At 36.9% G+C, this 27,988-nt stretch overlaps 1 protein-coding gene and 1 long non-coding RNA gene across 2 annotated transcripts; both read right to left on the bottom strand.

The window, feature by feature from the left end:
- Positions 1–882: 882 nt before the first annotated feature.
- LOC126829382 (uncharacterized) lies at positions 883–25,557 on the bottom strand. Its single transcript, XM_056102947.1, has 5 exons — positions 25,506–25,557; positions 5,106–5,147; positions 4,844–4,977; positions 3,980–4,147; positions 883–963 (listed from the first exon to the last, which is right to left on the bottom strand). Exons 1-5 carry the CDS (start codon positions 25,511–25,513, stop codon positions 899–901), a joined length of 417 nt encoding a protein of 138 aa, XP_055958922.1. The 5' UTR covers positions 25,514–25,557; the 3' UTR covers positions 883–898.
- LOC130014073 (uncharacterized) lies at positions 22,486–24,532 on the bottom strand. Its single transcript, XR_008789034.1, has 3 exons — positions 24,389–24,532; positions 23,947–24,003; positions 22,486–22,873 (listed from the first exon to the last, which is right to left on the bottom strand). It is a non-coding gene; the product is annotated as an uncharacterized LOC130014073 (long non-coding RNA).
- Positions 25,558–27,988: the final 2,431 nt, after the last annotated feature.

Genomic DNA, 27,988 nt, shown 5'->3' with positions numbered 1-27,988 from the left:
CCCCAGCTTTAAGTTAAATTAGTTCCCCCATTCGGAAGAGAGAAAGACCTAGTCGCCCGCCACCCCCAGTCTTCAAATATATTTTTTTAAATTTTTACTCTTCAAGTGTGATAAAATTTTGTTCTTCGAACTTATCGTGCAATTCTTCAGTTGCTTTGTCATTTGATTGCTAAGGGTAATTTTAATCTGCAGTAGTTGAATATAAGTGAAATAGGGTGAGGTTATTTTAAGTTCTGATTGCTTGTGGATGCTCTATATGATAAATTTACAGAGAGAGAGGGGGGGGGGGGCACTCGACACAAACCAGGTCATTTCAGGACTAACATATGGTTCAATTTTATTTCAATAATTCGTTTGCGCGTAGGGGTCTTTAGCAGTGGAAGGAAACTGGAGGTCCTGGAGCTACTTCTTGTCACGTACCACCGGGGAATCAAAACCGTGCCAGTTGACTCAATGACAGACCTAACCATTTGACCATCCCCCCCCCTCCCATTTACACACAGTGATTCCATTTTACTGTGTTTTGACTTTAAGATGTCTTGTGGAGGCCATCCAACCCACCATTTCCACACAGTGATTCCATTTTGCTGTGTTATCATTTTAAAATATCTTGTGGAGGCCCTAGGGGCTAACGTTAACATTCAACGACGTGACTTGCACATGAAACAAGGAAGTCTATTACAGGAATAAGCCTATCAAAGTTAAATTATTTCCAAAAATTACTTCACAGGTTGTTGTAGAAGATCAATTTTTAGTGTCTTGTAAATGTGCCAGTTAACTTAAAATAATACAATGGGACAGCGGTCTGTTTGGGTGACTTAGCTACTCGTGGATGTATGTTTCATTGCCTGGCAACCTATCATTTGTACAAACATACACACATTATAATTTTGATATTTTATTGCCAGGCTGTTAGTTTCTGCCAGGTTACCACAAACTCAGCTTCATTTACTTGTCCATTATCTAAAACAATACAAAACTCTGAATCAGCTGATATAACAGAAAGATTTTACTTTAAACTGTGTGATTTAATAAAATATTTGGACTAGAACATATTCAAACTAATTTATCTATCAACAGGTTGCTTCACATCCCTCCTGATACATTTTAATCTCAAGAAACTTCCCCAAGCCATAAAAGTCTATTTTAAGCAGCCTTGTTTTTCACATGACTTGACTGGGGTGGATCAATTGTTAGCTAGTATTTATCATTAATTTCTTTCCATATACCATAAATATCGAAGCCAGAGTAAATTCTAGGATTAATCCTCTGTCCATTTCTTTTCCCACCGTTTTCAGTTCAGTATTTTTCTAATAAGATAAGGTTGTCTCTAATTTCCATATAATATCAAGATTGCCATATTTTTATTGGAAATAACTATCTGATAAATACTTTGATGGGAATGTATCTTTAATTAGGTATACGAATAGAATGAATGACACAAAATTTGGTTGAAAGCTTTATAAATAAATATAAAACAATATATGCATACTTTTGTCATTTAAAAATACTCTAGCACTTTTAGTTGGGGGATTTGGGAGATTTATTTAATCATTGTTCTTTTGCTTTAAAATGTTTTTATACGCCCACATTTTTTTATTTCTGTATGGTTAGTAAACTCAGGTATGGGAATCCTGCCATCAAACTAGAACCAAACATAGAAATTAAATGGAATGGGGTTTTACATCCTACTGTTCGGCTCAAATTGCCATGAAGTGTAATATGGGGGAAATTTAGCCGGTACAGCTTCCTGTGGCCTACTCTTTATTTCACATTCCAACTGTCAACGTGTACACAGGACCTACCACATAACTAGGTATTGTTCCTTGTCAGACCCCCCCCCCCCCCATCCCGCATGGTGATTTAACCCAACGGAGGAGTTACCAATTCTATATAGGGTTTTTTTTATACAGCCACATTTTCATGTGGACGTATATTGTCATCGCCCCTGTTTGTGGACAGTCTACAGGTCACATTTTTTTACGAAACTTGGAATGTGTACAGTTTATCTCCCAAACATAGGCCTAAAAGCAGACGGGTAAAGTAAAAAAAAAAGAATTCATCTGGTTGGCAAAATAAAGTAACCGAAATCTAATAAAACACTAATTTTACTTTTCTTTTTATTATATATCACGAATTTGTACTAAATTGCCTATGGATTAAGACATTTTGTCTGCAGCCATTCTACTTGGTGCGACATTTTTCGGGCAACGATTATTTTGTGAATGCAGCTGCAACACTGCGATTGGATGGTTGGAATTCAGGTCTGCATAGAGTGGGATTTCGGTTACAAAATCATTAGAGTTGCTTACCACACGGACTAGAGACGCAGAAAAACGAATTCGCGGTAGTTAAATTTTCAAAATTTTCTCGGGGAGGGCGAAGCACCCCTACCCCGGAACGATTGATTGGTTGATGGGGATTCAGGTCAGCCACCAAAGTTAGGCTATATTGGACCACACTGAAGTTTAGTATTCACAGACTGAAATAGCAGGAAAAGGTGTTTGCAGCAGTTCAAATTTCTCCCGACAGTCCTGTCTCCTTGGACTAAACGATTGATTGGAATTCAAGTCGGTCATTTTAATTAGGTTAAATTAGACCACCTTGAAGTTGCTGTATTCAGTGGTTGGAATAGTCAAATTTTCGTAAATTTTCTTGTGCGTGTGTGGGGGTGGGGGGATTATCACCGTTACACCGTAATGACGGTCAAGTTTGAATTTCGTGAAATTTAGACTGAAACTTCCCGACAAAATGGACGCTCTTTGTATGCAAAAATAGTGTGTGAAAGTATGGAATATTAAGGTAGTGGACACTCTAGAGGTCATAATTCTGATCCGATTTTGATGACGCTTAAAATGTTTGTATACATCCCAAAGATCTTGGTTCTTTTCGATATTCGTGCATATCAGAACGTAAACTTCCTGGATTATGGCCCCTGATTGTAAGAAAAATCGCCTTTTTAGCCTCTAGTCCCTCTAGAGATCACAATTTTTATCCAATTTACAAAAACGTTTGAATATATCATAGTTACGCCATAATGATGGTTGATTTCGAAATTTGTGAAAATCGGACCAAAACTGCCCAAAAAAATGGCCGCTCCTTGTACGCAGTTAGTGTAAAAGTATGTAATACAAAAGTTGTTGACCCTGTATTCAGATTTTGTGAAACTTAAAATATATGTTTATATCCAAAAAAATCGCGGCTCCTTTCGATATTCTCGTCTTTCGGAACGTAGCGTCTTGGATTATGGTCCATGAGTTTGTGTCCCCTCTAAAATTCACAATTTTAAAAACCGTTTAAATATATCACTGTTACTCCCTAATGATGGATAAGTTAAAATTTCATAAAATCAGACCAAAGTCACAATTTTTATGCAAATTTGCTGATTAAAATATATGGTTATATCCAAAAGATCTTTGTTCTTTTCAATATTTTCGCCAATCGGACCGTGATTTCCTGGATTATGGATTATCACAAATGTTTATCACCATTACACCATAATGACGGTTGAGTTCGAATTTCGTGAAACTCGGACTGAAACTGTCCTACAAAATGGCCGCTCCTTGTACGCAAAAAGAGTAAAAGTATGTAATACCAAGGTTGTGGACCCTCTAGATGTCATAATTGTTATCCGATTTCAATGAAACTTAAAATATATGTTTATATCCCAAAGATCTGGTTTCCTTTCGATACTTGCCTGTATCTTAACTTCCTGGATTATGGCCCCTGATTGTACGTAGAATCTCTTTTGTATGCTGTCGCATACGGCGTGTCTTGCATGGCAACCGCTTATTATTATTGTCATTATCTATTGCACTTTACAATTTGTATACCTTCCCCTCTCACAAATATTAATAATGGCAAGAGTGAAGCATTGACTATATTTGAACCTGGGAATAAGTGGTGGTTTTACCACCATCGTAGACCTTGAAATTTATATTTGTGATAAAGTAGTACACTTATAGACCAAATAACTTACTATCTGAATCAAACCAAGTGAATATGAATGGTAGATCTGGGGAGTGAGAGATGACCCCATCTTTATTCACATCAAGATTATAAAACAGATATACAGCTTCTGGTGGGGTACCAAGGTTTTCTATAGCCCAGTAATTTACAAACTCCTTACTTTCTACTTTATCATCACCTATAACACAATTACAAAATCAGAGTGATTTAATTTGAAACATTATACACACACTGGAAACACCATACAAGCATGGTGATCAATTTGAAATATCACATAATCACAGTGACCACTTTGAAACATTTTACAAACAATATTGTGCTCTTTATCGGATTCTACAACATCATAGTATGATACTGATCCCTTTATATCAAACGAACACAATGATCACTTCACAACATCATACAAACACTGTGAGTCCGTGGCAGCATCATACAAACACTGTGGGCCATTGACAGCATCATACAAACAAAGTTAATCAGTTTTTATTACTTATCTGCTAGATTATCTCTTGCATATACATGTAAACTACCTGCTAGTAGCAATGCTCCCATATTAAATGATCTATTATCCTGTTTCTATGAAACGTATAAATTTGAGATTTTTGTTGGTTGGGATGATGCAGCTGATGTAATTAAATGTTTTATTCGAGTTCAAACATGCGCCACAGTCACCATTAACACACCAAATTTTCAAAATGTTCTCGCCCCAAAACCATATATACTACGTCGGTCACTATAAGTCTGCCACTGCTTCCATATATATTTATTATTTCAGTTCATGTTAACTCTGTCCTTAAGAACTACCGTCTTTATTAGCCCAGTCGGTGCAGAAAAGTAGGGCGTTATGCCCAATTACATTTCTTTAACTACTTACCATTCAAGTCAAAACGTTTAAAAATTCCCTCAAAATCCTGAATGCTCAGAGAAGAATCTTTATCCATGTCGACCTGGACGAACAGTTTTCTGACGTTGACATTATCTGCTATATGACCAGTTGGGTAACACGACCTGACCATTATAAAACTCTAAAAGCTTTTACAACTAAAAATTTATCGTACATGATATTCAGATTTTTAATCATGTTAAAAAAAAGTTTGGATTTTTTTTATTAACTTGATTTTAAAATATTAACTTACCCAAAGCCGATTAGAGCAACCAAAAATAACAATTGTAGCATTCTGAAAGAAATTAACATGATGTCACGAAGTTAAATATTACATGTATATAAATATCCAAAATCTTTGAACTTGTCTAAGCGTGGCATTAACATGGGTGTCTTGTTCTATGTGGCATGCATCCTCTGTATCTATGGGCTCCGTCTTTGCAGATTATACCTTGAATTAAACCTTTCGAGATTTCTGAATTGTTTTCGTGTAATACCAAATGGAGCCGAATGATTTTTCACTGACCAATCAAGGAAGGGCAGTAGTGGATTTAATTTATTCTTTATCACATGAATGATACATTAACCAAATCAAGTCAAGGCGCACATTCTGTGTATTGTCACAGGGTAAACATATATTCATTCTGTGCTATGGAATTGTTTTGTAATCAATCGAATAGTACCAGCTAGATATATCATTAGCTAATCACAGTCCAGCCTTCGATTGTGAACAATTACATGTATGTAAATTTGTCATTCCATACAGCTGGAGATCCAGATCAACCCAAACAATCAGTCAGATTCAAACAAAGAAAGCAAACATCCACCATCTCACTGTCTAGACTAGTCAATTTATGATTAAAAAAAAGGGGGTCAACCCCTAACAAATTGCAAAAAAAGGTTTTTAATGGTTAATTAAATTTGATTGGTTACTTTTCAGTTAATCAATACTGTCCAATTTCGATTACATCAACAATTACATTATTAAGAGTTTTACTCATTTTTTTCCAATGAACATTGTGTCAATTTTTGATAACACCAGGGTGGCTAAATTCACATGTACACTATATATCCTTTGATCTGTCAGTTTATTGGGCCAATAAAAATAAACAACCAGGTATTTTAACTATACAGACAACTTAACACCAATTAACATTCAAGTCTGTATGGCAATTGTCCGAGTAAATAAACGTGAAAATAACCAGTTTGGTCTACCGTGATTTATAAGACATGCATATGGTTTCAATGCTTTTACTGTTTTACATATTTTAAATGATCATGAAGTCTCGCTTGTGTGCCCTCATTTAATAAATCAGTTGATTAATTAGTATTCACACCCTTCCAGTTAAGAACAGCATGTAATTTTCGGGATTCGAGTTAAGCCTTTTATTACTTTTCTTAAACTTGTTGACTCCCGAATTCAGACTTTGTATGGAGTTTATTTTTAAAAGAAAACAAATTACTTGTGTTAATGATATGAAAGAGCGCAAGATTTTAGAAATCTGCACAAGTTTGTGTTAATGCAATCCAAAACTACACAAACTTGTGTAGATTAGTTTTAACACAAGTACTTGATCCAACACAAGTTTTTTTTTCAGTGAAACGGTTCTGCCTGAGATTGAGAGCCATCAACTTTAGCCGCAAAGCCGACTCCAGTGGGGGCCTGTTCGGCTACGACTCGACGGTTCTTGAAACTCAGCCGGTTAATTTCAAAGCAAAGACTGCCTCCCCACATAACAATATGATGTTAAATTTACGTTACATTTACGTAAAAATGGTCAGTCAGTTTACCATCATTTTGCTCATCTTTTTAACGATAATTTTACGTCAGGAAATGACGTTAATCTAACGTAAAGTTTACGTCATTTTTACGTTATATTTACGTCATTTTCTGACGTAAATCTAACGTAAAGTTTACGTCATTTTCTGACGTAAATCTAACGTAAATTTTGCGTAAAGTTTACGTCACTTATGTTAGATTTACGCCAGAAAATGACGTAAACTTTACGTTAGATTTACGTCAGAAAATGACGTAAATATGACGTAAAAATGACGTAAACTCTACATTAGATTAACGTCATTTCCTGACGTTAAATTTTCGTTAAAAGGATGAGCAAAATGATGGAAATCTAACCGACCATTTTAACGTAAATCTAACATTAAATAAACATCATTTTCGGATGCAATTCTAATGTCAAATGAGCAATTAAAACCTTTAATATAAGGTTGTAATTGTAAAATTCAGTCAACCAATAACCAAATCTTCAACCATATGAGGTGCTAAAGACTCCTGGCGCAAACAATTATTGAACTGAAACTGAATCGTAGGCCCCATTTCTCTCTATCTATTTCGTCCTCGAGGTTTCGGTGGTCAAACGGTTAACGCATGTTCGTTGCATCATAAGTTCCGTCATTGAATTAAGAGAGAGAGAGAGAAATCGGGTTTAACGTCCACTCAACACAAATAAGGTCATTTCGGGACTAACACATGGTTCAATTTTTTATTTCAATAATTCGCTTGCGCGTAGGGGCCTTTAGCAGTGGGAGTAAACCGGAGGACCCGGAGAAAACCCACGAGGTTGGACAGGCGACCCTACTCCTTGTCACATATTGAAATAAAACTAAACCACATGTTAGTCCCAAAATGACCTAGTGTGATTCGAGTGGAAGTTAATCCCCATTTCTCTCTATACATGTATTTATCAATAACCATTCAGAATTCTAAATGTAATTACAACCAAACGCCAAAAAACCAGTACAACTTACATAATTATTCAACAAAATATACTACAAGTATCTATACTTTATTCAAAAAATACATATATAATGTAATAAAATACAAAAGTAGACATTTAAATTGTAACAGTTTATCCACAGCATTAAGTTGGTGACAATTTAGGAAATGGTCTTCGAGAAAAACTTTGAAAATGTGGAAATACGCCAACACATTCAGCAGTATATCAGAAAGGAAAACTGTGACGTTGACCAAATTTGATAAAAAAAACCAAAAAAAACCCCTACGGCCTCTATCACGTTTGCTAAAGGTTTTCGAACTAGGTGGGATAATACTGGAAAGGAAATTTGTGGAATACTGAATATCTATGCTTCACACCAACTTTGAAACAAATGTGAATAAATTATAGGGCAGTGTTCACAGGTTTTGCAGCCAATCTGCGGGGGTGGGGACAAAATTTGAAAAAGATACATTAACGATACTTTCTGTAAGATTTAGATAAAGAGCTGACCATTCTTGCTATGATTGTTCAAAAATAAATAATATACATGTAAAATGAAAATTTCATTCAAATTACTTCATTCTGAGCCAAGTTATCACAGTTTCTAGTTTCGACATGATGTGTGCATTGTGGTAATGAGGACACAGGTATATTCGAGACTTGGCCTCACTTTCCCATTTTTTAATTAAATTTTTAAATTGCAGGCCAGTTAAAATCTTGAGTATCCAATGCCTTCATATTGCATACTTTTACACATTTTGTCAGGCAGTTTCATTTTGATTTTCCCTAAATTCGAATTCAACCTTGATTATGCGATTTTTCGAACAATCAGGAGCCATAATCGAGGAAGTTACGTTCGGATATGCGCGATTATGAAAAGGAACCAAGATCTTAGTGTGTAATGGTTATATATACACATGGTTTTTTTTTATAAATCGAATAAAAATTGTTACCTCTACAGGGACCACAAGCTAAAAACGGATGGACGTCTGGACGGACAGGGGCTACGACAATATACGTCCACATGAAAATGTGGGCGTATAAAAATTGTGGCCTCTATAGAGACCACAAGCTAAAAACGGGTGGACGTCCAGACGGACAAGGGCTACGACAATATACGTCCACATGAAAATGTGGGCGTATAAAAATTGTGACCTCTATAGGGTCCACAAGCTAAAAACTTGATTTTTCGTACAATCAGGGACCATAATCCAAGAAGTTACGGTCAGATACATGCCAATATCGAAAGCAACCAAGATCCTTTGGAGATAAACCTATATTTCAAGTTTCGTCAAAATCGGATAAGAATTGTGACCTGTAGAGTGTCCACAAACAATTGTGTACAGACGTCTGGACGGACCGGGGCTACCACAATATACGTCCACATGAAAATGTGGGCGTATAAAAATTTTGACCTCTATAGGGTCCACAAGCTTAAAACATGACTTTCAGTACAATCAGGGGCCATAATCCATGAAGTTACGGTCCCACAAACAATTGTGGACGTTCGGACGGACAGGGGCTACAAAAATATACGTCTACATGAAAATGTTAGCGTATAAAAAACTGTCACCTTCACAATCACAAACTAATTTGGACAAACAAACAGTCAGGGCAACGATATAATACCCCAATATTGAAATAAGGTATATACTTAATTACACCAATTTTACATGTGTGATAGAATTTGTTAAACACATTACAAATATAATTTTAACACAGATTTTTGCTATTATTGATCTATCACAAAAATTTGAAGAATTTGTAAGGGTTTAAAAAGTTTCCCCGTATACTATGGTGGTATATTAGATTCAAAATTCTAACATGCTATCGTCTAATTTCTTACTTCTACTCTTGTAATTTCTAACTTCCATTCATGTAATTTCTAAATTAAGACAATGTATAATTCAACTTCTTTTTTTGTTCAGTGTAAATTTTAATTGTTTCATCTTATTTCTATTATTAAGGCGAAAAATGGCTAGTCACTTTACATGTTAAGCATGAATGGTAAACAAATTTAGAATTTTGATTTCTACCTAGCAACCATCATTATGACGTCGTTTGGTGTCGCCACCGTTCGCTCAATTTGGCGATTGAGCACCTGATCGGGACCATTCTGTTGATACAAACGACTCGCTCTTAGTCCAGTTGAATGGTTTGGTGGAGTGCTAAAATTGAAAACAACTTCGAGAGAGAGAGAGCGAGAGAGAGAGAGTCTGATGGGGTTAAACGTCCACTCAACACAAACTACTTTCAGGTTCGGTATTAACATGGTTCAATTTTATTTCAATAATTCGCTTGCGCGTAGGGGTGTTTAGCAATGGGAGGAAACCGGAGGACCCGGAGAAAACCCACTAGGTTGGACAGGCGACCCTATTCCTTGTCACGTACAACCGGGGAATCGAAACCACACCAGTTGACTCAATGACATACCTTATGGTACAGCGCGCACGTGCTAACCTTTCGGCCATCCAACCCCACAAACAACATTGAACGTGATATCTATGTATGGTTTGCAAATACGATTTCAAATACGGTCGGTAAGACGCTGGCTCACTAGCCTAGCGGTAGGGTGTTCGATCCCTGCATTGGTCAAGAAAGTTCATCCAGATTTTCCGGCATGGTTCCTCCTTGTCAGTGATGCAGGATGGAGGGCCTAACAAGTACAGCTGTCTAATCGTTCCGTAGTGCCGCTGTCCGGGCAAAGTTTCCTTCGTAGCACACTGTATGGCGTATTAGCCAAGTTCGGAGTAGAATAGTAGGATGTTAAACCCCATTATATTTCATTTTCTATTTCAAATACAAGCTAAACAGCATTTGTTCATTTTTTTTAAGACAAGTGCAGGATTTGGAGAATTTTATTTTGATTTTTTTTTACAGTTGAGCCAATTAATATTTATATACTGTTGGTCTACATTTACACAGGGTACAATTTTATAGATAACTCTTACTGAGTTTAATATAAAGCAACGTTTCCACGAGGACACTCTCGTCTTTATCAAGAATGTGTCGTTTATATCAACACAATGGTCCCGACCAGGTGCGCAATCACCAAAAATGAGCACGCAGTGGCGACACCAAATGACTTCATAATGATGGTTGCTAGGCAGAAGTGTAAAAATTAAGAAGACGTTTTTCGTCTAAATAATAGAAATAAGATGGAATAGAATTAAAATTTACACTGAACAAATAAAGAAGTTGGATTATACATTGTCTTAATTTAACAAAATGCATGAATAGAAGTTAGAAATTACATGAATAGAAGTTAAAAAATACATGAACAGAAGTTAGAAGTTAGACGAAAGCTCGTTAGAATTTTGAATCTAATATACTGGCTGCAGTAGATTTTCAACTCACTGATACAACTCAGTTCAAGCCAAAGAGCGGTTATATGATACTGTGACACAGTGACAGGATATCTGCTTGAGGCAAACTATTCATAAACAATTGACTCTTACAAGATCAGACGGAAAATATTTTAAGCCTACTGCTTGTAAAGTAAAGCTTTGGCCTACATTCTGGTGAATTTTGTGCTACCATAGATACATATATGAGTTCGGTACATAATTAAAAAGTCTTTATTTCTTTGCCATCTGGGTGGTTTCATAGACGAGTGTTATTGAGGAGTGTTATTGAGTTCAGTCGCTTGGTTTCAATCCCAAGTCGGTATGTGACAAATAGTTGTGTATGATAAGTAGTAATGTCTCTAGCTTCCATATACAAAGCCCTTATCAACCTTTTTATAACTTCCTCGACATGACTGCCATGAATGGTGCTCAAATATAGGATCTGTAAAAAAAAAACAAAAAAAAATTTAATTAAAGCAACTTTTATACTCCAAAATCAAAATGAAATTAGGTTTAAATTATCATTCAATGTGTACAAAATACCTTGGTTTTTTGTCCCATTCGAAAGACTACATTGGCCCCAGCCTGCAGAGACTGGCGTTGGCCCTCTCCAGACTCTCTGTCGTGCGCTCAAAAGTCAACTTTAGTTATGCACAGCAGGTAGATTTTTGATGAAAAGCAATAGCAGCCGGGGTCCATGGGGGAGACGTCAAGTTTGGAATTACGTTCTGGTTGATTACAGTGTTACAGAAGAATTTGCTATATTTCTGCTATTTAGAATCAGAGAAGATTGAGATTAAAGTGTTGCCAATGCTATGAAAGTAAAAATGTCATGTGCCAAAGCCTGCAGCGTTGAGTAGTGAGGACATATTTTTTTTTAGTCCAAAAGGTCTAAGTAATTATTAATTAAGTAAAAATGAAAATGTGTACAGTAATAACCTGATAGTAATTTTTTTTTTTCACAAAAGCAAACTGTTTCGTAACCTGGCGTCTTACAGAAGTAAGAATTACGGTGAAAAATTAGAAAAATAAGGACAGAAATAATATAAAATCTGTGTGAATAGTATTTATTAGTATTTTTACTACTATTACATTGTATTGTAAGTTCTTTTCATATCGCTGAATTTGTAGTCTCAGTATACGTGTATATCAGCAGTCGGGGATATAAGAAAAAACTTACTTTCAAATAAAAACCTCTCAATTTAACTGGTATAATCTATCTTTCTCTGTTTGTGTAATCCAAGTAGCTGTATATTGAACATTTCTCATGCACTCCACGAATAAATTCCAAAACGCCCGCCATCTTTAAAATAACCTTCCCAGAATACCTCGCTTCCGGGTTCAGAGTTGTGAAAAAGTACGTACAAATATAGAAGAATCAAAATGATTTTAATAATGATAGTTTAATCAATGTGGACAATATACTGAAAAAGACAACAAACATAGACCACCTAACATTGAAATCAGTTAATAGAAATTACATTTAATAATCAATAGATGTAGTTATTCATTTGTATTGACTGTAATTTATCTTGACCTTGACCCAAAATGGCGGCATATATCATATACGTAGATAACGGAGTCTATGCGACTATCAACTGTAGGCCTACGCACTTCAATATTTTATATATATTCTATAACTACGTAATATTTTAGGCCTATGAATAGTAAAATTGAAGAAATTATTATATGATTCAGAGGCCTTTTTTAAAGCATGTACATGATATAATATACATACGTGCAGCTTTATTCGGATCACGACGGATGCAGTACTGCACTGGCAGTAGCCAAACTCGTATATTTGGTTGATGTTTTTTTAAATAGATCGACTAGAGCCATTTTATTCAGTTGTATCAAATTAAATAATCCCGATTTTTAAAATAATATTTCCATTGCGAATATAGGTATCTACTTTTAAGATGTCGGAATTTTTTTTATATTTATTTTCCCAGTCTTATATTTATCTAGGTTAAACTACAACATATTTATTCGACCGTTGGACAACTTTCAAACGTGTGATAGAATCTACTATAAGGACTAAATTAAATATATTTTTTGTGGTAACAGAGCTTAGACACATAACAAATTGTACACACATGCAATAAAATAATATCTAAATTTCTACAAATTTTGACCGAATTTAAATTGGTTTGAAAGGCCACTAACTTGTCTGAGTTGGGGTATAAAGATAATTTATATTTACTTATTGTGCAAAAGTTAGTCAATTTAATAAATTCAATTACCACCCATGCAGTTAAACGCTGCCCCAAAATTAACATTCAGGCTGTAAAGGTGTTTTGGGCAATGAAATAAAAAAAAGTATTGTAATATTTTGGAACAGATTTTATTTTGTTTAACTTCTAATTGGTTAATTCTTGTATGCATGGAAAACAGGCCACATGAAGCCAAGCCTAGAAAATATGCCAGAGTGTCCTAAATCTAATTAGCCATCAAATTTCCAAACATTCAACCAAAATGAGACGGAGGAGTCCACTAGGCCTACTATATTATTATTATGGTTCAATTATAGCACTTCATTACACATGAGTATTTCTAAGCGCATTCACAAAAACACCCATTTCAACACCATTTTTTGGGGGTTGGATGGCCGAATGGTGACGACCTGTCATTTAGTCAACTGGCGTGGTTTCGAATCCCCGGTTATACGTGACAAGGAGTAGGGTCGCCTGTCCAACCTCATGGGTTTTCTCCGGGTCCTCCCACTGCCAAAGACCCCTACGTGCAAGCAAATTATTGAAATAAAATTAAACTATATATTAGTCCCGAATGACCTAGTTTGTGTCAAGTGGACGTTAAACCCCATTTCTCTCTCTCTCTCTCTCTCTCGTTAAACCCCATTTCTCTCTCTCTCTCTCAACACCATTTTTGAAATAATGATTTTTTAAGTTTTGGATGGAAGAGGACTCACAAAGAGTTTTTGGAAGACAATTTCACCTTTTAGCTGCTCTGACAGAGAAAGAATATTGACAAGCATATTCAATATGTTTCTTTTCTTACGATAGTTTAACAAAATAAAATTTACAGTTCGCACTACTTTCGAGTAGTTGTTGTAGTCACAGAGACTCGAATAGTAAGGAGAATGTGTTTGTGAACTGCACAGGTTTTTTGTGGAATTATATTTATGACCCCTTTGCCACAGTGGCTGAGTGAATAAGACACTGGCTGGCTTGCTTGGAGGTCACAGGTTCGCTCACAGTGTTGCCTGAGAAAGCTCATCAGAATTTTCCGACGTGGTTTCCGCTTGTCAGTGGTGCAGGACGGAGGGCTTGACAAGGACAGCTGTCTAGTCGTTTGGATGGGACGAAAAACTGAGGTCTTATGTACACATTGGCATGTACATAAAAGATCCCCTGGCAGTTGGAATTCAATATAAGAGTAGGCCTGAGCACTGCTGTCCAAACAAAACTCCCTTGTAGCACACTGGCGCGAGGTTGGATGGCCAAATGGTTAGCGTGTGCGCGTTGTATCATAAGGTATGATTGACTGGCGTGGTTTCGATTTCCTGGTTGTACATGACAAGGAGTAAGGTCGCCTGTCAAACTTCATGGGTTTCTCTGGGTCCTCCAGTTTCCTCCCACTGCTAAAGACCCCTACGGGCACGCGAATTATTGAAATAAAATTAAACTATATATGTTAGTCCAGAAATGACCTAGTTTGTGTCGAGTTGATGATAAATGCCATTTCATTCTCTCTGAGGTCCCATGTACACATTGGCATGCACTTAAAGATCCCCTTGCAGTTGGAATTCAATATAAGAGTAGGCCTTAGCACTCCTGTCCAGACAAAACTCCCTGGTAACGCACTGGCGGAGGGTCGGATGGACAAATGGTTAGGCGGTGGACACACTAGCCAAATGATTCGGTGTCCACTGTCATTCGGCCGAATAATTCGCCCGAATCAATTATACTATTCAAAAAAAGTAGGGGATATTTGATTTTGGGGGCATAATACTAAAATATGCAAATGACTACGAAAAAAGTCACTATAGAACCTAACAGAAGAAACATTTCCAGTTACATTTGACGCCCAAACGCACCAATAGCTACCGCATGGAATGCAGGTGATGCTTGGGATCATCATGGGGGTCCAACCCAAGATTTGCACGACTCTGACTTTGAATGTTACAGTCATTGTGGCATTGAATTCCAGGGTGGAAACATCAGTTTAATTGTTTTAGTGACCAGAAAACAAATTTTGATATGCGTCGGCTTACCCAAAATGAAAGGTTACGTGCCCTTGGCATGCTACAGATCGGCACAACACAGGCGGTTGTGGCGCGGACGATGAATGTTTCTCAGTCTGTCATAAGCAGGCTATGGTCCAGATACCGTGATACACAATCTGTACAGGACAGACCACGCTCAGGTCGACCAAGGGCGACAACTCAAGCCCAGGATCGATTTATCCGTACCTTGGCCTTGAGAAATCGTGTCATCACAGCAAATCAGATCAGCGCTCGTCTTCAAACAGACACTGGTGTGAGAGTGAGTGGCCAGACGATTCGGAATCGACTGCATAGGGATCACCTTCGCGCCCGACGTCCTCGCGTGATCCCTTGTTTGAGAGATCATCACATTCAGGCAAGACGTCGTTGGTGTAGGGATCGTCAACACTGGGATAATCGACGCTGGAGCAATGTGATGTTTTCAGATGAGTCAAGGTTCACTGTTGATTTTTTGGACAGACGTAGGAGGGTGTGGCGTCGTCGAAACGAGCGCTTCCAAGACGTTAACGTCATCTGACATGATCGATTTGGGGGTGGTTCTGTTATGGTGTGGGGAGGCATCACTGTTGCTGGAAGAACGGCTTTACATGTTGTTGCAGGGCGTGTTACAGGCCAGTACTACCGGGACAACATCTTGGCAGTCCATGTTGTGCCGTTCGCACGACGTCATGGCCGCCGTTTCATCTTCCAGGATGACAACGCAAGATGTCACAGGGCCAGGATCGTTACAGGTTACCTCCAACAACAGAACATCACCACATTACCTTGGCCAGCACTGAGTCCCGACCTCTCCCCCATCGAGCATGTCTGGGACATGCTTGGACAGAGGTTACGTCAACGTCAACAACGTCCTGCCAATGTCCAAGAACTTGCTGCTGCGTTGCAACAGGAATGGGACAATCTGGACCAAAATGACCTTAGACGTCTCATTAGGAGTATGCCATGTCGGATCAATGCTTGTTTGGCAAACAGAGGAGGATTTACCCGTTACTGACTTGGTTGTGATGCTGTGGTAACTTTGCTGTTTGACCCCGGGTATCATTTTACCCTTATAATGGTCAGTCTGTGCCTTACTTAGTCTAACGATCATTTGGAATAAATCGATGAATGTGAACTTCATTTCATTTTGTCATTTCTTTCTTCGTCAGTTTCATTAGGTGACTTTAATAACACTTAAAAATCAAATATCCCCTACTTTTTTTGAATAGTATATATTCGCCTGGTGTGTTCGCTTCGCCGAAGCATTCGGCCGAATATAGAATTCATTAGCCAATCACCACTCATATCGAGAAGTCACATGATAGATTAAAGACACAGACGCCGCCATGTTTAATCATGTGACGTGAAAGGTGATGCAACCGACAGGTTGAATCGGGCGAAGCATTCAGCTAGTGTGTCCACCCATTCAGCCGAACGATTCGGCTAGTGTGTCCATCGATTTAGCGCATGCGTGTTGTATCATAAGGTATGTCATTGAGTCAACTGGCATGGGTTCCATTCCCGGGTTGAATATGACAAGGAGTAGGGACGTCTGTCCAACCCCGTGGATTTTCTCTGGGTGCTCCGGTTTCCTCCCACTGCTAAAGACCCCTACGGTTAGTCCTGAAATAACCTAGTTTGTGTCGAGTGAATGTTAAACCCCATTTCATTCTCACTCTCCCTTTGGATGGTGCCACACTTTTTCATGTATTATCATTATTTGTTTTCCCTCTCAGGTTTGATTTCGATTGCAAAACCACATAAAAAAGGCTATTAATTGGACTACTTTCAAGTTGCTGTAGTCACAGACTCAAATAGTAAGGAGAATGTGTTTGTGAACTGCAAATTTTTGTTTTGTGGCACTACATTTATGACCCCGGAGCCACTGACTGGCTAGTGTTCATCAGGATTTTCCGATGTGGTTTCTGCTTGGCAGTGTTGCAGGACAGAGGGCCTGACAAGGACAGCTGTCTAGTCGTTCGGATGGTACGAAAATCTGAGGTCCCATGTACACAAAATGAAATGAAATGAAATGGGGTTTAACATCCTACTGTTCTGCTCCTAAACCGGGGTAATGAAGATGGGCCTACACCATACAGTGTGCTATGAGGGAAATTTTGCCCGGGCAGCGGCACAACAAAATACTTTTATATCGAATTCCAACTACCAAGGGATCGTTTACGTGCACTCCAATGTGTACAATATCAAGTTACTGTAGTCACAGACAGGAATAATAAGGAGAATGTGTTTGTGCACTGCACAGGTTTCTAGTCTTTCGGATGGGACGAAAAACTGAGGTCCCATGTACACATCGGCATGCACATTAAAGATCCCCTGACAGTTGGAACTCAATATATGAGTAGGCCTTAGCACAGCTGTCCGGATAAAACTCCCTTGTAGCACACTGGCGTGGTTGAATGGCTAATGGTTAACTTTCAAGTTAACACACTGGCTAACTAACGAGGGGTCCGATCCTGGTATAGAATTTTCCCCCTGTTTCTAATGTAGGACAGTGTCTAGTCCTTCAAATAGGACAAAAAATCAAGATCTTGTGCTCATGTTGCATGTGCATGTAAACGAAACCTTGACAGCTGGAATTCGAAATGAGAGTAGGTCATTCATTCATTCCTTTTTCTCTTTATGTGTCGCTTACAGGCTGAAATTCTTAAAGTAGTTAAAAGGTTCGATCCCTGCATTGGCCGAGAAAGTGATGCGGGACGTAGGGCCTGATAAGGACACCTGTCTAGTTGTTCGGATCCGATGAAAAACTGAGGTCCTGTTGACACATTAGTGTGCACGTAAAAGATCCCTTGACAGTTGGAATTCGATATAAGAGTAGGTCGTAGTGCCGCTGTACGGGCAAAATGTCCCTCATAGGACACTGTATGGCACATGCCCGTCTTCATTAGCCCAGTTCGGAGCAGAACAGTAGGACGTTAAACCCCATTTCATTTCTATTGTTGGGCCCCTGGAAATGGACAAAAATGGGTAGCAAGGCATATAATAATATAACATGAATGTATATAAACTGAATAAAGTTCAGTCTTATCTGGTTTTACTGTATATTTTAATCAATTATGTTCGACAAAATATGCAAAAAGCCCAAATTGAATGACAGTCTTTGGCGTCTGCTTATTCTAGTCCACACCAGTATTCTCCTGTGGGATATGGTTAGCCTTCTTCATCGAGTCGCTTCATTACAAATGGTGCTCATGTTATTAAACTGACATTTGTTTACGTAAGAAAACTAAGGATAAAAAATGACCGTAATTTAATTGTTAGTATCATGAAATTAAACTGACATTTGTTTTACTTTATACAACTAATATCAGGTTTATGTTAGAAAACTAACATTAGATTTATGTTAGAAAATTAACGTTAGATTTACGTTAGAAAACTAACGTTAAATTAACGGTTAAAATTATGACATAAAAGTAACGTTATATTAACGTTAGAAAACTAACGTTATATTAACGTTAGAAAACTAACGTTAGATTTACGTCAGAAAACTAACCATAAACCATAGAACTAGAATACTAACGGGAACGCCCACCGTGTGACGTCACTACCTTATGTGACGGCGGGCTTCTGACGCTGATATCGGGCACAGCGTACTTCCGGTTTCTGCTCGCACTAACAAAATGCCTGGCGCGAATTGTGTTTTGTTCGGATGTTCCGCCTGCAATAAAAGAAATCGGGGTTGATCATTCTATCGCTTACCCAAAAACAACAGAGTGGAGAGAGACTCATTACGTATCATACAGTCTACCAGATCAGACCCGATAAATGACAAGACCTTGACAATATGTTCAAGACACGTTGAGCCGGATTATTTCGTTGAAAAAGTAAGTGAAAACTCAAAAGAAATTAATTATGTAGATTCTAGTTGGCAGTCCACCCTGACAACCTACAATGAAACAATGAAGTTAAGTTAAACCCATACTAGCTGAATGTCTGTATTTTCATGTTTGCCCGTTAGATTTTACCCCTTCTCTCATCAAAGTTGTATGCATATAGGTTTGTTTACATTAGTGCCGTAGCTAGGCCTAGTCTATTTTCAATTTGTTATGAAATTGACGATTACTACACCCGATGAGTGTGTGACAGCATGACGATTCTCTCTCAACAATCTTCTTTTACTTTAATTTTATGAATTACTAATAAAAATTAAAATTGTATATTTATTTATGACTGACCTTGACCTGTCAAATCCTTTTATTTTTAAATTCCGAAATAATCTTGTTCCCGGTATGAATAATCAACAAGCATGGAAAAAAAATAATTATATCTGAACCTTTTGTTTTGTATGTAGGAACCTTTTTATTTTGATTTTATGAATATTTCAGATGGGTCCACATATCGAAGATTAAAAGAAGGGTTAGGGAGAGTATCAACCTTAATTCTTCTACAGAAAAGCGTAACAACAAAGAAATTGAATCCAAGGAAGTCACCGGTAACTTAAATTTCTGTTAACTTAATTATAATTATGAACATTCGATGTTTCCTTATAAAAGATCAGTATATGAACATTTAATTCATCAATATTAAACAGACATTATGCAAGAGCTAAATCTGTCAATTGCAGGTCTTTCTTTAGGCCTGGAATGTTATCTAAATTATTAATTACACATTAATTAACTTATCCAGACCATAATCAACGCTCGATGGCATCGCTAGCCTGTGATATATACTGGATTAGAGCCCAGTCTGCTACTTCTGATTAAATCAAAAAATGGATAATCGAGACCATGTTTTTTTTTAATCGTACCGACCTTAGTAATGATGATCGAGGCTAGGCCCAAAATTCAACCACTAAATACTCGGTTCAGGGTGGATCAATTTGACTGAAATTTTCAGCAAATTCCCTTTACATTATCTAGTTTTTAACTATTATGATGAGAACTGCTAGCTCGTTCTGTAATCTCCCATAATTTTATTTATAAATACTTGTATGAATATCCGATTCTTCTTTATATTTACTTTTGTAATTTTTTCGATTTTATTCAGAAACCGAGAAAATTATGAATACATGTATGAGAATCCAATTCTTCTTGTTTTAATTGAGTTTTATGAATTTGTCTATTTTATTCAGAGTCCAAGGAAAACCGAGGAAACTCAATGTTTACATATGAACGAAGTAACCTTTCAGATGTTGCAGAAATCATTTTTATGTCAAATGCCTGCTTTGTGGCTATGTCAGTCTTCAAGTGATTATATCTATCTGTTTAAAACTGAAGATAAAAGTGTAACATACCATTTAACCATTGACAAGGACTTGAATTGTGAAGAACAATATAATAATTTTTGTTTCCTGTTCAAATTAAAGTTACATCTATAGATTTACTTATAAGAACTGTTGAGAATATGAAGATATGTAGGGGCATAACATCAAAACATTTACAGTCTTATTCTCAATGTCAGCCTACAACTGTAAGATACATCAGACAGGTTGATCTTTTCATGAACACAAATAAGTCAACATATAAATTACGAAATCTGTGTACTTGCTTCTGTATGTAATAGTTTTCTTGAGGACACTCAAATCGAAATTTGTTTAAGTTGTCGACAGATTAACAGAGATTTACAGAGAAAGTAAAAAGCAATAATAATAGTTTATTTCACATATATGGCTACATAGCACATTGCATATTCAGATTTTGCATATTCAGATTTTGATTGAAAATATATAATTCAAAGAATCAATATTTACATACTTGTAAATGTAATTTACAATTCAAAAATAGCTTAGCAATAATATATAGTTGCCATATAAACGAGCAAAAAGTGGTAGAATATAATCATGTGGTACGAATTTGATTAAAATGTAGATTTCACTCCATTTTGATTTATTTCTTCCAACTGACTCCACTCCACATAGATTTGAGGTCAAATGAGAAGTTATAGAGTTAAACTGTCATCATTGATGTCAGGTATTTTATTTACAGCACTTTGCTGCAAGCATTTCACACAATGAAAGTAACAAAAACACAGATTATACAGATAATTTCATACAACAAAATAGAAAGTGTATAATTAAACTAAACATCACCTGGCTCTATTGGAATTAATATCGATATTGGAAGTATAAAAATATAAATGTGATTGAATCTAGGATTACATCTAGAACTTAATCAGCAGTGTTCTACAGATTTTTTATTTCTTGTTATTACTGTATTGTAGATAATAAGTAATGAAAAGAAAACAAGGCCCCAAGTTCACAAAGCATTCTCAGTCTTTTAAGTTAAGGTTTTACTCAAAATTGTTTGTCTTATTTTAACTTAAATATAGCACTTTACTAACTATTGTTGTTTTAATGTAAATATATCAATAAGAAACTATGTGCAAAGTTTTGTGTTTCTGGATCAAAGATATTTCTCAAAAACAGTGATTGAAAGTTGAGCAAATTATTAAGTCTGGGAATGCTTTGTGAACTTGGGGCCAGGTTGATAATTGTAAACAAAATATATCGAGACGCAATGAAATAGCACCTCTGAGATGACGTGGCATAACTTTGCACCTTCCACAGTTGCACAAAACCTAGCTTTTTAAAAGCTGCATTATATACCCCACGTGTGTACCAGAAAAATCAACATACTGATTCTGTTGGGTTTAATTTTTTTGATTGAGAATTGTTCGGGGTGCGTTGTTACTGATGATATTGTTACATCCTTAATTGCAAGATTAAAGCAAATCTTTAAAACAAAATTGAACTGAAAAGTACTAAGTAGGGCGTTAAACCTGGATTCATTTCAAACAAGATTTACATTCATCTATTTATAAAAGTGATGTATTATTTTTATTGCATCTCAGTATAAAATATTAACAATGATAACAAAATTTATACAAATTTTATACAGGTGCACAACTTGTAATGTGTGAGCTTTATAAATGTATTAAATTATTCTTAAATATACATTATGTAAGATTTTGATAAAGAGCTAGCCATTCTTGTTATAATAGTTCGAAGATAAATAATGTAAAATGAATAATTTGAAAATTTCATTCAAATTACTCTATTGCGAGCGAAGATATTAGCCTTTGAAGGCCTTTGAAGGTTTGACAAGACGTGTGCAATAATTTCAACCATCGTACTGGTTGTTCGAAGTAGTCTCGCTCCTCCATTTTTAGCTTAAATCAAAATATGGCTGAACTGTTCTAATCTATTTAATATTGGAGAAATCCGATGCCATCGAGAGTTGATTAGGGCCTGGATAAGTTAATTAATGTCTAATTAATAATTTAGAAAACATTTCAGGCCTAAAGAAAACCTGCAATAGGCAGATTTAGCTCTTGCATAATGTATTTTTAATCGTTATTATCATAAGCTTATGGATTTTTTTGTGCATTTCTATTTGCCTTTAGTGTTTATCAATGGTCATTATCTGTTAAATTCACAAGTTTTATTTAACAAGCATCACTGTCATGTGAATAAAATATCTTTGAACAGAGCCTTGGATCATTCCAACCACATATTGTTGTTCTTGTTTTTTAAATTAGTCATCTTGAATAGTAATTTAACCATTTGTTCCAAATGATGATAAACTTATACTAGAAAATGCACAGGCAGATGACAAGTTTTGATGTATAATATTCCTTGTTGGGGTTAAACTCGATTGAGGTTCGGCAAACCCTTGAGATCATGTGAACATCAGATCATTTTTCATATAACCACTACTTGAACTTTCCCATTAAATTTAACTGGATTAGTTTGAATCTTAAAAAGAAAATAAATAACAATGAAAACAACGTAAATAAAAACCAAACAAAATCAATAGCTATGAATTAAAATTACCAGTGTAAATCTGTACACAACCAAAGACAGGGTTGGAGGTTATAATTTCCCTCACAATTTTATCTAATTACGAGCTTGATACCAAATTAATACAGTTCTTTAAAGGCTCAATACCACTCTTGTTGTAACTGAATTATATGTCCCAATCTTTATTCTGGTCAACAAATTTAACTATTTTAGAATATTTCAATTAATTGATGATACAAATTTCATCTTAACACACCTTATTTAAAAAATTCAACATAATGGTTTGAAACGTCTAACGTAAACCTTTTCAAATGAAACTTCGATTTAAAAATATTTTCGAACCCTCTGGACAAGTAAAATAGGATGTAATGGATAATTTACACAACAAGTGGGACACTTAAACATCTAGTACTTAGATAGAGATATTATTTATTTTCTGGAGCTTTCAAGCCAGCAAGAGTGTTATTGTCCCTTTAAAGTAAATATTATACAAAATAAAAAAAAACTGTTCCAAAGCAATTTGGGTTCACGTGGCTAAGTGGGTAAGACGCTGGCTCGCTAGCCTGGAGGTCGGGTGATCGATCCCTACATTTGCCGAGAAAGTTCATCCAGATTTTCCGGCGTGGTTCCCCCTTGTCAGTGATGCAGTACGGAGGGCCTGACAAGGACAGCTGTCTAATCCTTCGGATGATACGAAAACCCGAGGTCACCTGTATACATTGGAATGCACGTAAAAGATCCCTTGGCAGTTGGAATTCGATATAAGAATAGGTGATAGTGCCGCTGCCCGGGCAAAATTTCCCTTAAATCACACCTTATGGCGTATGCCCGTCTTCATTAGCCCAGCATAGGAGCAGAACAGTAGGACGTTAAACCTCATTTCATTTCATTTCCAAAGCAATTTGATCGTTTGAGAAGAAAAAAAATATATAGACATGGTCGAGACTATAATGAGTTTCAAATCTTGCCCATTTGCTACGAACACTATGTGACTATATGTATGTATGTTGTATATGTAGAAAACTTACGGATGCTACTGGAACGACAGGTTGAGATGTCTCAAACAAATCTTTAGCAAAGAAAAGCTGTAGTAAAGAATACACATTTTTTTTTTTATAAACAATATTTTTAATCAGGATGTCTGAATGGGATTGGGGAACAGGCTTAGCCTATGTAAAACCCCTTGTTATAAACAAGAAAAGGGCACTGGGAAACCAGCCAAAACTGGCACGGACATGCCAAAGGCTAACAACAATATGCACAAAACAATAAATAAAAATAATAACAAGTCCTAAATAAAATGTGAATGTCATCATAATTTATTAATAATAATTTTATAATATGTAGTAGAAAATGATACACAAACGTGTATTCGGATAATTTAATGTCCGAAAATAAATGGTTTATACTCCCGATGGTATGTTATATAACTAATTTAAAAAAAACTCATTAAAATTATGAATAACTTACATCTATTACACCGTCAAGTTCTTGAAATTCCAGGACGTCGTACGCTTCTGCTATGTTGACATACGGCCGGAAGTTACTTGTGCCTTATTGACTTCGCGCATGCGATGTACAACATAATTATGTCATCACCGTTATACGTCACCGAGTGGGCGTTCCCGTTAGTATTCTAGTTCTATGCATAAACTAACGGTTAGAAACCTGATGTAAAATTTACGTTAGAATAACGTTAGAATTATAACCAATAATACATATATAATTATTATGTCTGAATTCCAACTATTTACCAATTGTTAGAATGTGCACACACTTGTAATGTTATTTAATCAAGAAGTATTTAAAGCGAAAAAAATTGGTTAGTAATCCGTCATAAAGTTTACCTTACATTTACGTCATTTTCTGACGTAAAAGTAACCATAACCATTATGACGTAAAAGTAACGTAAATTTAACCAAAGAATTTTACCATTATTGGACGCTAACCAAAATCTAACCATAATGACGTAAACTTTACGTAAATCTAACCATCAATGTTAACTGGGTCTTTTACGCTTCCACCTCGGGCCGTACCTTAACCCACCGCAGGTCTCCAAGGTTCGCAGCCTCTGGTCGATAGAACAATGTAGGTCAGGGAAGTCGGCAAAATGGATCCGTAACTTCGGGAGAAGGATTGGCTCTGGGGGCCGTGCAGCCCGCTGCTAGCTCGGAAGGGGGAATCCTAGCGCGGGAGTCGGTCAGGTGGCATATTACGTTGGGCGTAACTGCACGCCTCGTCATGTAATTGGTGACGCGCATGAGTGGATTAACGAGATTCCCACTGTCACTTTCTACTATCTAGCGAAGCCACAGCGGGGAAAGAAGACCCTGTTAAGTTTGGTTCACGATTGGTTGTATCGGGAAAGAGTTGCAATTCCAGTTGTAAAGTGTTCGTTTCTGTTCCACCCGAAATATTGTCACTTTCCACATCTGGAAATAGCTATCAGATGATTCTTGTACTTTTGCATTTCATCAATTCAACTCTTATACAATGTCAAGATAATCAATTTAATATTCAAAGAAATCAGATCAAGCCATCAAAAATCTTTACAAAATTGACACGTTACTAATGTGAGAGATCCTACCTGGTCATCCACTGAATCTATTCTAGAAAGTGCAAACTGATTTAAACATGGGAATATTACAACCTGTTGAATTAATACATGTTACATGTATTTACAAAAAAATAACACAGATTATCTTATCAGAAACTATATATAATTATATTATACAGTGTTAAAATGTCAACCTTATTTCATATCTTAGCGACAGTTATACAGTGGATTATTCAAACACACCCCATCCCCCACCTCAAGTTGCAACCCATAAAAACCAAACACACACACAGACAGGAAATCCAACTAAAAAATAAAATCGTCCCTCGTATGCAATATGGGAAAGGTCCTTTGGTGTACTATAAGGCCCGGTCCCAGTGGACGATAGACACAAAACGTATGCAAAAAGGACACAGCGGATGAGCAAACTTTCGGGAGTGGCTCCATCCGTTTTCATCCGCTCCAGAAATGGACGAAAATTTGCGAAAAAAGAACGAACGTGGGAAGTATGTAGCGGGGATGTTAAATGGATGTTTATCGGAAGCCTAGCGGATGGTCGTGGATGACAGCTCCGAAGGGGTTAGGCAAACTCCAGACATCCTTCAATATACCAGATACATCCCAGATACAAATGCTTTGTCTGTTTTGATAACTTTATATACGAGATGCATACGCTTACACCCTTTCTATTTCCGTGCTACTAACGATGTATGTTCCATGTACCTTATCTTTCCTCCCTCTTACCGTTTTCAGCTGGAGCGGATGTGAGTTGCGAGGATGCCGAGAGGATACAGTGGACGTTTAACTGATGATAACGGACATGGAACGTTCGGTGCTCGTATATGTCGCGCATTTACATCGTACACGGCAGAAAGTTCATCCGCTATAAAAGTTTTGTGCAGCTCAAAACTTTTTGCGCGGATGAAATTAAAGTGAACGGATGCGATAGAGCGTATGAAACACGTATGCAATGAGTACACAACGGATGCATGGCGTTTTCAAACGGAGGGCACGTTTTTTCCCCGTTTTACACCCTTTTTGCATCCGTAAGTGCAGTGGGACCGAGCCTTAAACTACTGACAACGTATTTGCGCTCTACCGTGGGTGAGAAATTAACAAACACCTGTAATTAGATCGGGGTATCGTGGTGGGTGGACACAGAATGAAAATAAAGATGATTTTCTCTTCGACACATATTTTCGAGAAATAGATGCGATATCTCAAGACCATTGTGGAGATTATTATCTTAAGCTCCAAAAAGTGCTTAAGACATCCGAACCACTATCTTGAGGCAATAGCGTATCCTAACAGTAGTGTCTGTAATTTGTGGTTCAGTTTTCCAAAAATAAAAATCAAGGCTAGTGCCTTTGAAATGTTAAACTATAGAGAAAAAAAGGACGTCGACTTCTTAACACGACGTCGCCCTGTAGATTGAGTTCCTATAGGGAAACTTCATTAATTTACATTTCACAATATATTCTTAATGACTAATAAACTGGGTTCCGAATTTACTGTACATCCAATATTATTCACCATTCATAAACACCATCAGATGAAATAAGCCAGACAGAGGCTTCGGCCTGAAATTCCTCGGGACGGACGATACGTGGATTTTCGGCCCAACCGCGCTCCTGGGCTTTTAACGCCATAGATCCCAATAATACTTCTAGCATGACAGTTACCAGCCTCCGACGCAGGGGACGAAATTCGTTCTAAATGGGGTGGGTTAGCACCAGAAGTACTAGCCCCCGAGTTGACAACACGGGGGTCGCCGCCACTCATGACCCCAGAAAAAGCAGACGGCTGCCTTTTACTGTACCTGCGCTCAATAATGTTTTCCAAAACTTCGGCGTTTTTGAATGTTATTGGCCACGCTCACGTACTCCGTTTGGGAGCCGCATTGACGAAATAACTTGTTAGAGCATTTCTTCTTGGGGCCGTCCATCTGTCGGAACCTCTTCAAATAGAAGTCCATTAAGGAGTACAAATCAGCCAGAATCACAATCGTGCCGGCGAAGTGAGAGTTTGTCAACAGGAGAAACACGTCTTCTCCTAGCTACGAGAACGTAGCTAAAAACGTTGAGATATACTGATGTGTTTGTTTTTAGCTACGATTGGATGCCTTTAGTTCCAAGTGGCAAACTCAATTTCTTTATTAATGCATGTAACATCTTTAAAATAGATAAGTTTATAATATTATGATTAATTAAACTTACAGAGGCCAATGTAATGGCACAACTGTCGCCTAACTCCAAATATTCGCGTTTAAATTAATGAAGCGTTGTTTTTGTCTGACATTTCATCGCCATCGAAATCCATTCATAGTTACTGTGCTTTCGATTGTCCTTTTGATTGGCTGTTATAAAAGCCTTATATTTAGCCCCGCCTTCATGATGACAGCGTATCGTTTAAAAAGATGGCGGTCTTAGTAACGGCTTAACGCCTCGATTTTAAAAACGACGATTTGTACCCGTTTCAGGTAGGATTATATGCTTAATTTTAGTTGGGTGTTG

This window comes from Patella vulgata, chromosome 8 (assembly GCF_932274485.2).
Source record: "Patella vulgata chromosome 8, xgPatVulg1.2, whole genome shotgun sequence".
NCBI lineage: Eukaryota > Metazoa > Mollusca > Gastropoda > Patellidae > Patella > Patella vulgata.
This window is presented reverse-complemented; position numbering and strand designations above follow the sequence as displayed.

What these genes read in the sequence shown, in the direction of transcription:
- LOC126829382 (XM_056102947.1), bottom strand. An exon ending in TAAACGTTTTGACTTGAATG is followed by an intron (nt 4,148 to 4,843) that starts GTAAGTAGTTAA and finishes ATTGTGTTATAG; the next exon opens with GTGATGATAAAGTAGAAAGT. An exon ending in CACTTGGTTTGATTCAGATA is followed by an intron (nt 964 to 3,979) that starts GTAAGTTATTTG and finishes GTATTGTTTTAG; the next exon opens with ATAATGGACAAGTAAATGAA.